The 12,877-nt window shown below is 43.0% G+C and overlaps 2 protein-coding genes across 5 annotated transcripts; both read right to left on the bottom strand.

Moving 5' to 3' along the window:
- Nucleotides 1–609: 609 nt before the first annotated feature.
- Nucleotides 610–7,726, bottom strand: LOC147237873 (transforming growth factor-beta receptor-associated protein 1 homolog). Of its 3 annotated transcripts, none has more exons than XM_086160025.1 (12): nt 7,706–7,726; nt 6,849–7,625; nt 5,755–5,949; nt 5,431–5,585; nt 4,620–4,708; nt 4,159–4,506; nt 3,991–4,048; nt 3,760–3,903; nt 3,466–3,600; nt 3,233–3,383; nt 2,366–2,787; nt 610–2,263 (listed from the first exon to the last, which is right to left on the bottom strand). In XM_086160025.1, the coding sequence occupies exons 2-12, from the start codon at nt 7,525–7,527 to the stop codon at nt 2,120–2,122; spliced, it is 2,520 nt and encodes an 839-aa protein (XP_086016151.1). In that variant the 5' UTR covers nt 7,528–7,625; nt 7,706–7,726; the 3' UTR covers nt 610–2,119. The 3 variants fall into 3 exon arrangements, with proteins under 3 accessions (XP_086016151.1, XP_086016275.1, XP_086016225.1); XM_086160149.1 differs by having other exon boundaries at nt 4,620–4,702; XM_086160099.1 differs by having other exon boundaries at nt 6,849–7,714.
- A 512-nt stretch (nt 7,727–8,238) lies between these two features.
- fhl5 (four and a half LIM domains 5) lies at nt 8,239–12,483 on the bottom strand. 2 transcript variants are annotated; one of them, XM_086159847.1, is made up of 6 exons: nt 12,379–12,483; nt 11,997–12,174; nt 11,626–11,800; nt 9,599–9,768; nt 9,259–9,445; nt 8,239–9,101 (listed from the first exon to the last, which is right to left on the bottom strand). In XM_086159847.1, exons 2-6 carry the CDS (start codon nt 12,156–12,158, stop codon nt 8,950–8,952), a joined length of 846 nt encoding a protein of 281 aa, XP_086015973.1. In that variant the 5' UTR covers nt 12,159–12,174; nt 12,379–12,483; the 3' UTR covers nt 8,239–8,949. The 2 variants fall into 2 exon arrangements, with proteins under 2 accessions (XP_086015973.1, XP_086016048.1); XM_086159922.1 differs by lacking the exon at nt 12,379–12,483 and adding an exon at nt 12,282–12,353.
- Between the last annotated feature and the right edge of the window lie 394 nt (nt 12,484–12,877).

The following is a 12,877-nucleotide window of genomic DNA, read 5'->3' as shown; positions in this document are numbered from 1 at the left end:
CACAGACTCTGGGGACACTGGACTCCAGATTGTCGCAGGACAACAAGGACAGATTTGACATTCTTAGGTGAAATGTGTTTTTGACGCAAGTGTACCCAGGCTATCAAGAGAGAGCTAGAAAAGTTGTGTTTGTCCTTGCGTGTATTCTTTTATTTTATTTTTGCCAGTCAGTTACGCTGGCGGTTTTGGATGACATCAAAGATGAGAAAAAAAAATGTTTTTCAGTTGCAGAGTAGCTGCAAGTGTTCAAAACAACATTAATGCTCCCTGAGGAGGTCTGTGAGAGGGAAGGAGTGGACGAATCCCAGCCCATGTGCGCCCCGTCATCTGGCACAACCCAAAATTTGTCCAATCTCAAGGAGCGGCCTCCCAGCGTGAGTCTATATAAACTAAAAGATGATCCTTTTGCATCTCAAAACAAGTCCACACTAGGAGTTGACCCTTTGTGCTATTTTCTTCACAAGTTCAACATCCAGAGATATCTGAAAAACCTGGAAAAAAAGGGTTGCCCAGTTTTATATCCATGCTGTGGAGATGAAAAATCCAAGAGTCCTGAAATATTTTAGGGTATTCTTGAAAAAATGATTACATTATAGTGTCAGTGCCTCCTTCAACATTTCCCCATCTACGAGTGGCAAGTCACACTCTATTAGATTAAGATTCAAGCTGTGATGTTAGATTTTATCAATGAAACAAATAATCCAAGTGAAAAATACCCAGTGAAGAGTGCTTTGAGATATTCAGATAAAAAATGCAATACTTGAAATGATCATTTATCAAACTGTTGTTCACAAAAATCCACATTTTACTAAAGTAATTCATGTTGAATACTCAAGTGCAAGGGCCTCATTTCCTCCTAGCACCTCCTCAAAGGATTATGTTAGCGCCAACAAAATATGCTGGAATTCATTAAGTGGATGAAATGTATGCATTCATTCATTTATTTTTTTTCCCCAACAAAAGTGAACTCATTAGGTTTTCCTTGGGACTTCCAGGGTATAAGTAATATGTGTGAGCAGTTTTATACATTTATGGCAGGTTTCAGGTCACAATTAAAACATTTCTGACCACAGACTAAGCAGAGAGAACAAAAGCAATTTGTCGCAAAGCCACATTAGTAAAGAACATTTCATTTTATCATAATGCCTGATAATCCACTTGCTGTCATTTCCAATAGTCATCCCACGACAAAAAACAACAAACACATCAGTGCCGTTTTTCCCTTAAGTTTGTCACAAAGGAGTGTCATGGAGTTGGTCTTAGAGATGCAATTATGACAGATCTACAAAAATGTACTCAGTCCAGTGCCATTAAACTTAATGATACGTGTTTCGTTTTTTTACGTGCAATAGTCCCATTGAGTGGTAATATTTAGAAACTGTGTTGGTTCCTAATGATATAGGGATGGCGTTGGTCAAAACTGCTTCTGATTTCATATTCCATGCACAGCACAGACATATCATTTAGTTGCTTATAAAATTAGTTTATAACATAAATGGCAGAAAACACTGCACTTCCTTTGTGTGTTTATTTTTCATTCTGTAAAACCCATAATTATGCCCTCTTTTTGGTCATAAATGTACATTAATGCAGAGACGAATTTTGAAAAAACAAAAAACAGTCCTCTCACGTGCAGTCGCTCTGTTGTTGACATTCTATTTCCAGCGCTGTGCAGACAAATATACACAGTTGGTGTAAACCATGATAGTCGGGATGCAAATATACAACAGCATTGGCGGACGGTAAAAACCCCTTTGGTCGTCAGATTGACCACAGGTGGTTTCCATGTTAAACACCACTGTGTTTATATATTTATATATTGATGAATTTAAGCACAAACTCATATTTCACTTGGAAGCTATTGCTGTCTTCAGTGTCTCTGGAGCGGGTGGAATAGACATGGAAAGGCACACAGAACGCAGCTCTTTGCGCGATTGATTTGTGGTTTTCCAATCGGAAAATGTGGCTGTCAGAAGTTCCCGAGGGCAGTCTCTTTAGTTTGCAAACATGACACCGTGTAATCTGCTAAGATCACCTTCCGGGAAACATTTACGGTATTAAAGTAATTTACGGTCATTTTAAAAGCTCATGTATTTTTCATAAACAAACATTTTGGTCATTAAAGCGCTGGATTCTTAGTGCAGTCCGTATGAACTAGCTCACCACGCAGGTTGAAGGCAAACTTTGGTTCTCTGATTTCTCTGTGACAGACTGTACAGACCTGTCCCTTGTCCGCAATGAACTTCAACTTGGAGGCCTGCATCTGAAAAGGTTGAGTTGGAAAGGGCAAACAGAAATCAGTTGAAAACGGACAGGAATATACAATGGTGGCTGCAGCAAATAACCGAAAAACCCCAAACCTCACCCGAATGACCTTGTGCCTCAGGAGCTCTGCCTTAGTCAAAGCTTTTTGCAGCATCATCATGCGGCTCTGGTGTAAAGTTTCCCTCAGAGATGCAACAAGGAACTGGGAGATAAGTTGAAGAGACCAGGACTCAGGCAGAAGATGGATGACCTCCCCTGCGGCAAAGACCTGAGGGTTTTTGTTGAGCAAATCCACCGCAGCACAGACGAGACCCTCAGAGCGCACATAAATGTCAAGTAGGTCGAGAAGCAGAGCCTTCCTGAACTGTGAGTCCTGGCCTCTGGACACCTTGCGGCTATAAGCCTCCGCAACCTGGGGGTCTCCTGTTGCATGTACAAGCAACTGCAGAGCTCGGAAGTGGTCGCCAGTTTTACCGATGAGAATAGCTTTCTCCAAGTGCAGGGCTGTTGTCTTGATTCCCTCTGTGATGAGAGCACAGCAAGATTCATGCAGGGATGTTCCATACAAATTAACCATGATTGCACAGACTTGTTACACACAATGTTGATTTTTTTTTTTTTTTAAATGGTTGCACAAGACAGTTCAGTTCCATGTCACAGAGCTGTTTTGCCCCTAAATGCCGCCCTTCGTTCTCATCTTGTAAGATAAAATTTGTGCGGTAGTCTTTGAATGTCTTTGCTGTTATGTTTTTCCCGGTCATCGACGCTTGCCGTCGGTGATAGCAATCTGTCCAATGCAGATTCAATGAGGTCACTGTAACAAGGAAATGTAAGTTTAATATCTGTTTATGCAGCGCTTGCAGGGGGAGCGTCCTGCTGATGTGGCCTTGTATAAGATGGAGTTTGACAGAGCAGGATTATTTGTTGATTACGTAATTGATTTATTCGTCACAAGATGTCCACACACCATATACCGTCGAGACATCGTAATTTCTCGAGTCCCACAGCAGCTGCTGCAGCTTCCCTCTGGCCGCCATTGGGTCGGACGCTTTCTCCTCCTCCTGTTTCAGCACATAAGTAACATATGCCAGGGCCAGGTGGTTGTGATGCCTCGCCTCCTGGGAGCAGATTAGAAAAATCATGTCACAGTGCATTCAATAAAGAACACAGGCTTTCAGATTAGGTTGCTGCTGTCCCCACCTCACTCTTTAAGTCATGAATTAAGAACTCAAGATACAAAAGCAGAGCCAGCGGGTATTTTTCCAGGAGATCTAGGACATCTTGCGTCACGAAAGGATCGCCTGCCGGGCGCTCGGTGAAAATCCGCACACCTGTCTTTTTTCGAGAGAGGAAGATATATCCATAATCTTCATAAGTGAGTCATAGACGTGTTAAAAAGCTATGCACTTTAATTAATATCGGGAGGCCTTTGCGGCATTGTTTTGCACAACTCTGCCCTCTGCAGTTAGGTATAAAGCACGGAGCAATGAACACCTCTTGATTTCTTTGCAGCGCCCAGTCTGCAAATGTCCACACCACATCTCTGTTGTCCAGCTGACTGAGAGTCCACACTATGAGCCCATAGACATCTGTGCAAGAGGGGTCTTTGTGGAAGCCATCTGCAATCTTTACCCATGTCTGGGAGGAGAGAAAAAAAAAGGCTAAATACAGCTCATGTCTCCATGTTAATTGATGCACATTTGTAAATCTGGAAAAAAAACCCACCTTGATCCCATCAATGTGCAACCCATGGCTTTGATAGAGCAAGCCTAATGTAAAATATCTGAAAATAAACATGACATGAAAATGCATTTCCCTATGTGACCATCTGAACATTAAGCATATTTCCAAATGAATGCTTGCGATTTACGTCACCGATGGCGTTTTCTGTACCTGTTGTGTTGCTCCAGAACAGGCACACAGAGGCTCAGGCTGCAGGCGTTGGGGGATGCCACAAGCTGCTGCAGGAGCTCGGCGTCTCCCTGTTCTGCGAGCAGCCTCAAGAGGGTGCAGTCCACCTCTTTACTGTACTTCAGGCTTTGTGCCTTCCCTCTGATCTCCCAAAGAAAATGTCCAAGGAAGGTCAGGTAATGATGAAATGTGTTTCTGTCTGCCTCCCTCAGCGCCCACAGATCCCTCTGCTGCCGTGTTTGATTGTACAGTGACTGAAAGTCCTCACTGAGACAAGACTTCATCCCGGGGTAGAGGTGGATGATTTCTCTGGGGTCCAGTTCGCCTTTGCTGTGATTATGGGGAAACGCGTATTGATAATGATTGATTTGGTATGATTTTAGAGATATGCACCAGTCACACACTGTAAGTGTTTGGAATTTGTTATGGAGGTCAAGTCTCACATGAAGAAATCTGTCGCTTCGGAAAATGACTCCCGGTAAAAATGTTCAAACCCAGCCAGGCAAGTGATGCTCTTCTGCAGCTCCTGCAACTGAAAAGACATCTCCTGAGCCAAACACAAGCCTTTACATAATCATTGGGCCACGAGGCTGAGAACTGTAAGTATCCTTAGATTTAGATTTTTTTTTAGAAAACCAGAAAAACATGCATCAAATGAATAATTATTATTTTGCCACTCTCTTCATCAACTGTAATCTGAGATATGGGACAAAATCATCCGTATTCATCCATCTGGAACATGTACCTACATTAGCAGTTGACATTGCCTATAGTCAACACCTGATGTCTGTTGTGGAGACATAAATATTATGTCATCTTGAGAAGTGCCACACAGATTTATCTATTAGGTATAAAATCTTAAATGAAAAAAATTATTTCATGGGACATTTGCCACCTACAGTCACTTTATAATTGGAAAAATGTTCATTAATTTAATTCATTCATTATTAATACTGCTTATCTTGCAGACAGCTGGCATCTGGCCAGAGGAACAGTAGCTGGATGATCGCAGGTTCATGTACAGAGATATACAACCAGTCAGCTTCTCTCTCTCTCTCTCACACACACACACACACACACACACACACACACACACACACACACACACACACACACACACACACACACACACACACACACACACACACACACACACACACAATTTAGAGTCGTCAATTATAAAATTTTATGGGCGCATATTTTTCTGCACTGGCATATTCATTTTCTTCCACCTGTCTATAAATTGCAGTTCACCTTGCATGAGTCAAACTGCACACGGCTTTCAACTCCATCCAGCAGCGATAAGGCCTCCTCCGCCCTGTCGAGATCCACAAGCGCCTGGATCTGCTCCTCTAACGGCACCAGACGCAGGCTGAAAATGTCGCCGTCAGTGAACACTAACACGCCATCTGGGGGGGGAGATTTGTTTTGGGGTTTTTTGAAACACCCAGTATGTAGAGACAGTTGGTGCAAGACTGATTGACATGGATCCGTGTAAAGCGAGACAAAAGCAAAAGCAACAGTGTAGGGGAATCTGCAATTTTCCAGTATGAGGTGATGAATTGATGCCAGGTTTACCTGGAATAGACAGGAGACCCTTTGCTCCACCGAGCATCACAGTCTGTTTGAGCTGCTGATCTAACATGCTGTAGACAGACAGGGCTTGGGATTGTAGAGTTAAGACATAGGGGAAACATACTGCGACTGCCATCACCTCCTGAACCCACTGCAAGGGAGGGCGCTGGCAGATACCGGTCTTCATCACAAAGATGCCTGGGGGACAAGAATGGGGATATCAAGACAAATTTCCTCCGGCCAGATGACTGAATCTGGCCGGCCTTTCCCGGCCTTTTCCACTGTCAGCCTTTCCCAGATTTGCATATTGAGTGAAAATGCAAATTTTACAGAGCACCTTGAAAGGAGCTGATCGATTTGTTTTTATCATTTCCAAAATGGCACTAAGCCGGACAGAAATGTTATGGGTAATAATGATATTTGGTCAAATATAATCTGTGATTTTATCATCAGGCAGTCAAAATGTACTCTTCATGTAAGGATACAGACAGCAGCTTACAAACTAGGACATCCTCAACATAATGTCAACTTAACGATTTGTTATCTCTGAATTCATAATCTTTAATATAATGCGGAACTATGATCTGCATACAAACTACACCAATAATAAGTGTCTTCTATATCGAGTTATCAGTATCATCCCTAAAAAATGTTGGGGTTACATGCTGGTTTTGGAGAGGGACGCAGCATAAAACTGATGTAAGTGGTATTCAATAAGCTATGAAAGTCGGGAGAAGAAGGTGCAGAGTAACAATTATTAGGGAAAGGGGTCAGGTTGGTTGCTGCTCAAATTAAGAATAAAACAAAGAGTCCCCCTAAGGAGGACAATCCAATGGCATGGTGTCTGCGGGTAGGACGACAAAAGAGGAGCAAAATCTGCACTACCTGAAACTGGAGAAAGGAAACAATCAGCAGCCTCAACACCTTCAGTTGGGCTAGCAAACTACACAACAATTGGCCAAACAAACCAGACAGCATGGGTCTTAACGCCACATAGTTCACCAGCCACCACGTTGAACGGTTGTGCCCAATCAGCACATGCTGATTTAACACGGTTGATTTGCTACAGGTGTTGTGAAAATGAGTGCAGCTCTTACCCAAAGATCCAGGTCCGTTCAGGAGGAACTCCCCTCCCCCCACTGAGGTGACGAGAACACGTTGCGAGGTGTGATCGTGAGGAAAGAGCTCCTCAATGCTCCCGCTCTCGACGTCACATAGGAGGTACTTGTCATTGGTGGCGACACACACACATGTGCGGTCCATTGCAAAGGTCACAGAATCCTGGAACAGGGGGATCTCCTTGACAACGTCCCACCTATCCACTCTGACTTCGTGGATCCTGATCACCTTCTTGCGGCTCGAGGAAGTCGCCACCGTCACGCTCTCCGCGCCGTCCGTGTCACACACAGCGAATGAAGATACATGCTGAATCTTCTTCAGAGCGGGGACTGGGTTTAAAGAGAACATGTTGAGGGGACAAATGCTCCGGTCCCACAGGACCAGCAGGTGGTTGAAAAGTGGCAGCGTCCTCAGCTGGACCACTGGGCCGCCGGAGCCCAGTTTTGTCGCCCTGAATTCTCTGGTTCCACTCGAGCCCGCGCACAGGTCTTTGCTTCTGAGAGCTGGAATAATGAGCTGATGCACTCTGCCGTCCTTGGTTCCTATATATACATTTTGATCGTAGTGCTCAAGACACTGGATATAGGATGTGCCCTTTTCTTTACTTGCTGCTTTCTTCTCATAAATGCGTGTTTGTGTGAATGCTGTAAAAGCCATTGCAGAATGAATCGATGCCGGGTACTGTTTATGTTGCTCGAATTAATTATGACGATTATTCTCAAGCAAGTGACGGTCAGTTTTATGAGTTCTTGGGCCTGTAAACCGCGATAAGAAGGTATCCTTGAGAAAATTGCACAAAGCTTAGTGAATCTGTGTAAAAATAAAAAGGCCCTACCTCGACAACGCTCACTGTCCCACTTTGATTTCTTCACCAAAGTGTAAGGCAGTTTCACCTCCCCATGTGACCGTTTCCTGACAGGAAATCTTATGTCAGCGTTTCTCGCCGTTCGCCCTGCCCTGGACGGACACTTTCACAATTCTCCGAGCCGCCTCTCCAAGAACACCCTTTTACAAGCATCAAAACAATGAGTATGGCGAGGATATTTTCGGGCACCCGCAGTTACGGTCTCTTGCAGTCTTGGCTCGTGTGCAGCCCCACAGCGCGGTTTTGGTCTGCGGTCGGACTGTCAACCAAATATGGTCGTCCATAGGTTGTTTACAACCTGACTCATGAATGAAGTGGGTGTGATGAGGTCAGCGGGCAACATAAACACATTGCGACGGTGACAAAGAGAGACAATATGGTCATAAAAGATATATGGCTTTCGAACCAACGGCACAGTTAAATGTGCACCAGAGATGGTGTCTGATGGGAATTTCATGAGATCTCTTCTTCGGAATGATACGCATGTCAGTTTCACCAAAATAGAAAAAGGTTTATTGACGCATCTTGAGGGTTGGTTGCATTCTGGGTGAGGCCTCAATCGGGAATCCTTCCAAATGAGTCTTACTTTATCAAAACAATCCATGTGAATCATTGATTCCTTACAGCATGAATTACCCTGCTGATTAAATCAATATAAAACTGCAAATAGGGAATCATAATTTCCCAGCGCCAACATTGACGATGAGATACTCCGGATATATAATATTCAGCCTGATATTGATAATGAACGGGTAATCTTTCAATTACTGGCAAGATTTGCAAGGTTAGTGACATGACATGTCAGTTCTGCTTTATTTACAATATAACTTTGATACAGTGTGAAAGTATCATGCAGGAAAATATATATTTCATTTTATTTTTGTGTTTCATCATCACATAAGACAACAAAGATTACAGCAAAAAGAGAGCGAAATGCTTTCTTGGTGTTTATGTGTATATATATGTATATATATATATATATATATATATATGTATATATGAATACTGTATATACACATATATATAATTGCAATTTATTTCATCTACGTGTGTGCCAGCATGAGCAATGTGAGAGAATTCCTTTGTGGCAAACAAGCATTTGCTGCAGTCTTCCAGCCCATAAGCCGTGCTTATATTTTTAATGCTCAACGTCTGCATCCGACTACAGGCTCTGGATACAGCTAAGATACGGCTGCGACCCCTTCACAGAAAGGTCACTTCTCTCTCCCACAGTCAGTGCACAAGATGTTATCACGCTGGGTGAGAAAGCCGCGTCCCACCAGCGACACAGAGCACTGTGTGCAGGTGAAACACTCACTGTGCCACTGGCGTTCCTCGAAGGAGATGTACTTGGCCCCTGCCAGACCTGCAGACATCCGACAAAGACCCGTGTCTTTACATCATGCAGTGATGACTGGGCCGCAAAACAAATCCGTGCGTATAATTTGAGTCGAGAACCGCGCGCGTAAAAGTAAGTGTCAGAATGAATGAAAAGACAAGGCCAACATGAGGCGGTGACTCACTGGTGATGGGCTTTGTGCAGCCCACACACTTCTTTGCATAGAGGTCACTGAAGCACTCGATGCAGTAAGGGTAGTTTTCTCTGGAGGTGAAGCGCAAGCCGGACAACTGCCTCCTGCAGCCGATGCACAGGAAACACTCGCGATGCCAGGGCTTCTCTTGGTAGGTGACCCCGCCGGTTGTGATGGCCTCATCGTAAAAGAAACCCAATGATTCAGGCACGTAACACCACTCATTCCATTTCTTATTCTGTCACTGCTGTGTAAGTAATATTATAATTCCAAAGTCAAGAGGATTTGCTCATTCAGTCATTACACACACAGCAGGAAGCTGTAACCCTACCTTCTTACAAGCACAGCACTGGTAGGCAAACTGTTTCTCAAAGCAGGGCACACAGAAGTAGCCTTCATCTTTAGGGATGAAGGACTTGGTTCCTATTGGCTGCTGGCAGCGGTGACACAGGAAGCAGGTCTCATGCCAGCTGTTCCCCTTGTATTCCATTTTGCGGGAACCTGGCACAAGGTATGAGAGCAGCTTAGTCCACATATGGCACCTTTATGATGAAACAATGGCCGCTGAGGGGGGAAGGACAAGACAACCTTCACAATCTCAAGCGTCATTATTTTTCATTGGATGAGTACATCTTTTGAGAAAATCACTACAGGGACAAGTTTGTGGTCCCCAGAATATTTCAGCAGCATTAACCTTAGCAGATGAAGAGTGCTCAGCTGCCATGGAATAACTGGCTTACAATTTACAAGTTAAATAGTTAATAAGGTCCTAATAATCCTGTAATAAGACCTTATAATGTGCTTATTGGAATTATGCACTGATTGGTGCTAATGGAATCATCCAGAACACGCTCATTTTGGTTGGTTGGTGTCGCTGCAAGGTACATTAATCGTGGAAGCTGCTGTCTAACTGATTTTTTTTTCATTTTGTTTTGCCATTCATCCCTGAAACAGAATCGTTAAAAGATAACAAAAAGTACACTGAATTCTTTATCAACACTCACAAGATATGGTAGCCCTCCTTGATGGACATAGCATAATTTACAGTGCGCTTTAAGTCTGATATATTTCTTAACCTTAATAACCTTTGTTCACCCCAGATCAGGTAAATGCAGAAATACTTACTTTCCTTTTGTGGTAATATGGAAATGCAAAATAAAGTTACGATGACAACTTATACAACTTTTAATGCTATTTGATTAACAATGCACGGTCAAGAAGTGGATTTTTAAAGACTTAAGAATGACTTATTCTGTAACAATAACACAAATTATTATGCATTCACCAACTTTTGCCAGTATTAATAACAATCTTATGAAGCCTCATCCTGACCTTAGTGCTCAGCATCTCACATTTACATGACACCTGGCAAACACATCTGATGTGCACAATCATAAACTCACAAATGGGGTGAAATGCATATAATGTCCCTGTGAATACAATCATAGAAAGAGTAGTGTGATGAATCAGGGGATGAGGGATTCTTCATTTCAAACCACCAAACACAGCCATTGTTCTGACAGGATTTGGAGAGATGTCATGTTGATGAGATAATAAAATTTAAAATCTAACCAGTTGTGTTTAGTCATTTGTGTTGAACATATTGTGATGACACGGCCGCATAAAACAGTAGCTTACATAATGTTATTTTGCTTGGATTGCATTTGTGAAGTCCACCACCCACAGTAACTAACATTATGGTGCAGACTTTGGAGTAGAACGGCACAGAAACACGCAAATCTAAACAAACTACTGTTTCAATCGAACCTTGCCATTGCAACACTGTTGCTGTCAAATGCATCATCATTTCAATAAAACATATTTTCCTCCCTTAATAGTTCATGACCAGCCTTTGTATAAATAGCCTCATACAATTCTTATCAGAAATGTCTGAACAAAACACTTGATTTTTTTACAACATCCTCCCCTGAAAGCCCTACAATAAATAGTAAAAAAGAAAAAATATATCAAAAATATGTAACAAAGCACTAAAGTGAACACAGGACATGAAAAGTACAAACACTCTTGATGTGGGTGCTTGGACAGCCACAACCTTTCTATCCTATTTCTTGCCTTGCCTGTTGTGTTACGCAACGCGTTCTTATTTACCACACATCTATCAGAGAGATGTGCAATGACCTCATATTCGATCGTTCCTGTTCAGCCTTTGTAGCCCGAGTTCGTTTGCATTCCTCACTAATGGAGAATGTGCCAGGCTTCTTCACCTCTTAACTGATAAAGGCAGTTAACAAACTGATTTTAATGGAAGACGTCCAGATTTGTCAGCGCAATGCATTTTTACCAACGCAGTATGATTAATCCCGCCCGATCCTGTTCTCAAACAGTTGCGGCCCATACCTGGCATAACTGTTTTCTTGCATGTGGCACACTTGGAGGAGTAATCATGGGCATAGCACTCTGTGCAGAGCAGCAACTCATCCTTCGCAGCGAAGGCCTTTTCCACCAGGGAGCGGCTGCATTTAGCACACTTGAAACACTCCTCGTGCCAGTGGCGATCCTTATAGGAGAGGTCCTGTTAACATTTAAGAAGATTTTAAAAGGTGATTTTGTCAGGAAAAGAAAAAAAAAAACAAAATAAAAACAAAGCTTGGTTGCGAATCGAAAAAAAAAAACAACATTTTTTTTTAATACCTTTACAAACGACATACATTTCCGAACGTTACTTACATCACACTCTCGGTTTAATGGCTTCACTGTTGCTCCCTTACCTTGCAGTTACAGCCAATTGGTAAAGAGCAGCTCTCACAGCAATTAGCAAACAGATTCTCATAGCACTTAGTGCAATACTGCGTGTCTTCTTTCATGATGTACTTCTTTCCCAGCAGGGAGTCTTTGCAGTAATGGCAGTCGAAACGCTCGCTTCTGGACATTGTTTTCTTTTCTTAGCTGCGGGTCAGAAATAGGCAAGAGGAAGAAAATTGGACAATGAAGGATAATAGGTGGGATGGAAAATGGCAAGTAATAGTCCTGGCAATCTTTCTCTCTCTACTCACTATCTCTACGAGTAAAGATGTCGCAGTACTTTTTTTTATCTCGTCTTTGAAAGGAATTGTTGAAAAGAGGCGTATGAATGGAGTAAAAAGTCTGTACCTCGGTCGGGCGAGGATGAGGATGAGCTGGAAGCTCCGCGGCGCCAGTTGTTCGGGCAGCGGGATGAAAACGAGGGTGAGGCACGGATTAGGGGTATCTGCTGGGGGGAAGGGGGGTCTTCTATAAATACTGGCCCTCTTATTAGCGGTAATCTCCGGGGAGAATGGACATTCTCCAATGACTCATTCTACACCTTTTTAGGGAGTGGACGGTGCAAAGATCATTAAGCCTTTCAACTGTATCACTGCTGTTGCCTCATCACAGAAATGCAGGAGAGCAATCAGAGATGCACTTAAGAGACAGAAGAACATTATATGAGACCCCGTGCTTGTATGCCGTGCCATGTCACGGGGCCAAAAAGTCGGATGACCGCTCGAGCCGCTCGAGTGAAATGTAAGAGCTATGAGCCTCTTCACGCAAGATGTTTTCTTTTTATGCAATACTATCAATTTGGATATTTGTCCCGGAACAGGAACGGGGCCATTTGGATGCCGTGACG

This window comes from Fistularia commersonii, chromosome 1 (assembly GCF_037954325.1).
Source record: "Fistularia commersonii isolate RoL2024-O1a breed Wild chromosome 1, RoL_Fcom_v1.0, whole genome shotgun sequence".
In the NCBI taxonomy this organism is placed as follows: domain Eukaryota; kingdom Metazoa; phylum Chordata; class Actinopteri; order Syngnathiformes; family Fistulariidae; genus Fistularia; species Fistularia commersonii.
Note: the sequence above shows the minus strand (reverse complement) of the source record. Positions and strands in the feature narration are given on the sequence as shown.

What these genes read in the sequence shown, in the direction of transcription:
- LOC147237873 (XM_086160025.1), bottom strand. Translation starts at nt 7,527, where the DNA reads ATGGCTTTTACAGCATTCACACAAACACGCATTTATGAGAAGAAAGCA. An exon ending in GAACGGACCTGGATCTTTGG is followed by an intron (nt 5,950 to 6,848) that starts GTAAGAGCTGCA and finishes CTTGTCCCCCAG; the next exon opens with GCATCTTTGTGATGAAGACC. An exon ending in TGCAGTTTGACTCATGCAAG is followed by an intron (nt 4,709 to 5,430) that starts GTGAACTGCAAT and finishes ATGTCTTTTCAG; the next exon opens with TTGCAGGAGCTGCAGAAGAG.
- fhl5 (XM_086159847.1), bottom strand. Translation starts at nt 12,158, where the DNA reads ATGTCCAGAAGCGAGCGTTTCGACTGCCATTACTGCAAAGACTCCCTG. An exon ending in CAATTGGCTGTAACTGCAAG is followed by an intron (nt 11,801 to 11,996) that starts GTAAGGGAGCAA and finishes AAATGTTAACAG; the next exon opens with GACCTCTCCTATAAGGATCG. An exon ending in CTGCACAAAGCCCATCACCA is followed by an intron (nt 9,102 to 9,258) that starts GTGAGTCACCGC and finishes GGATGTCTGCAG; the next exon opens with GTCTGGCAGGGGCCAAGTAC.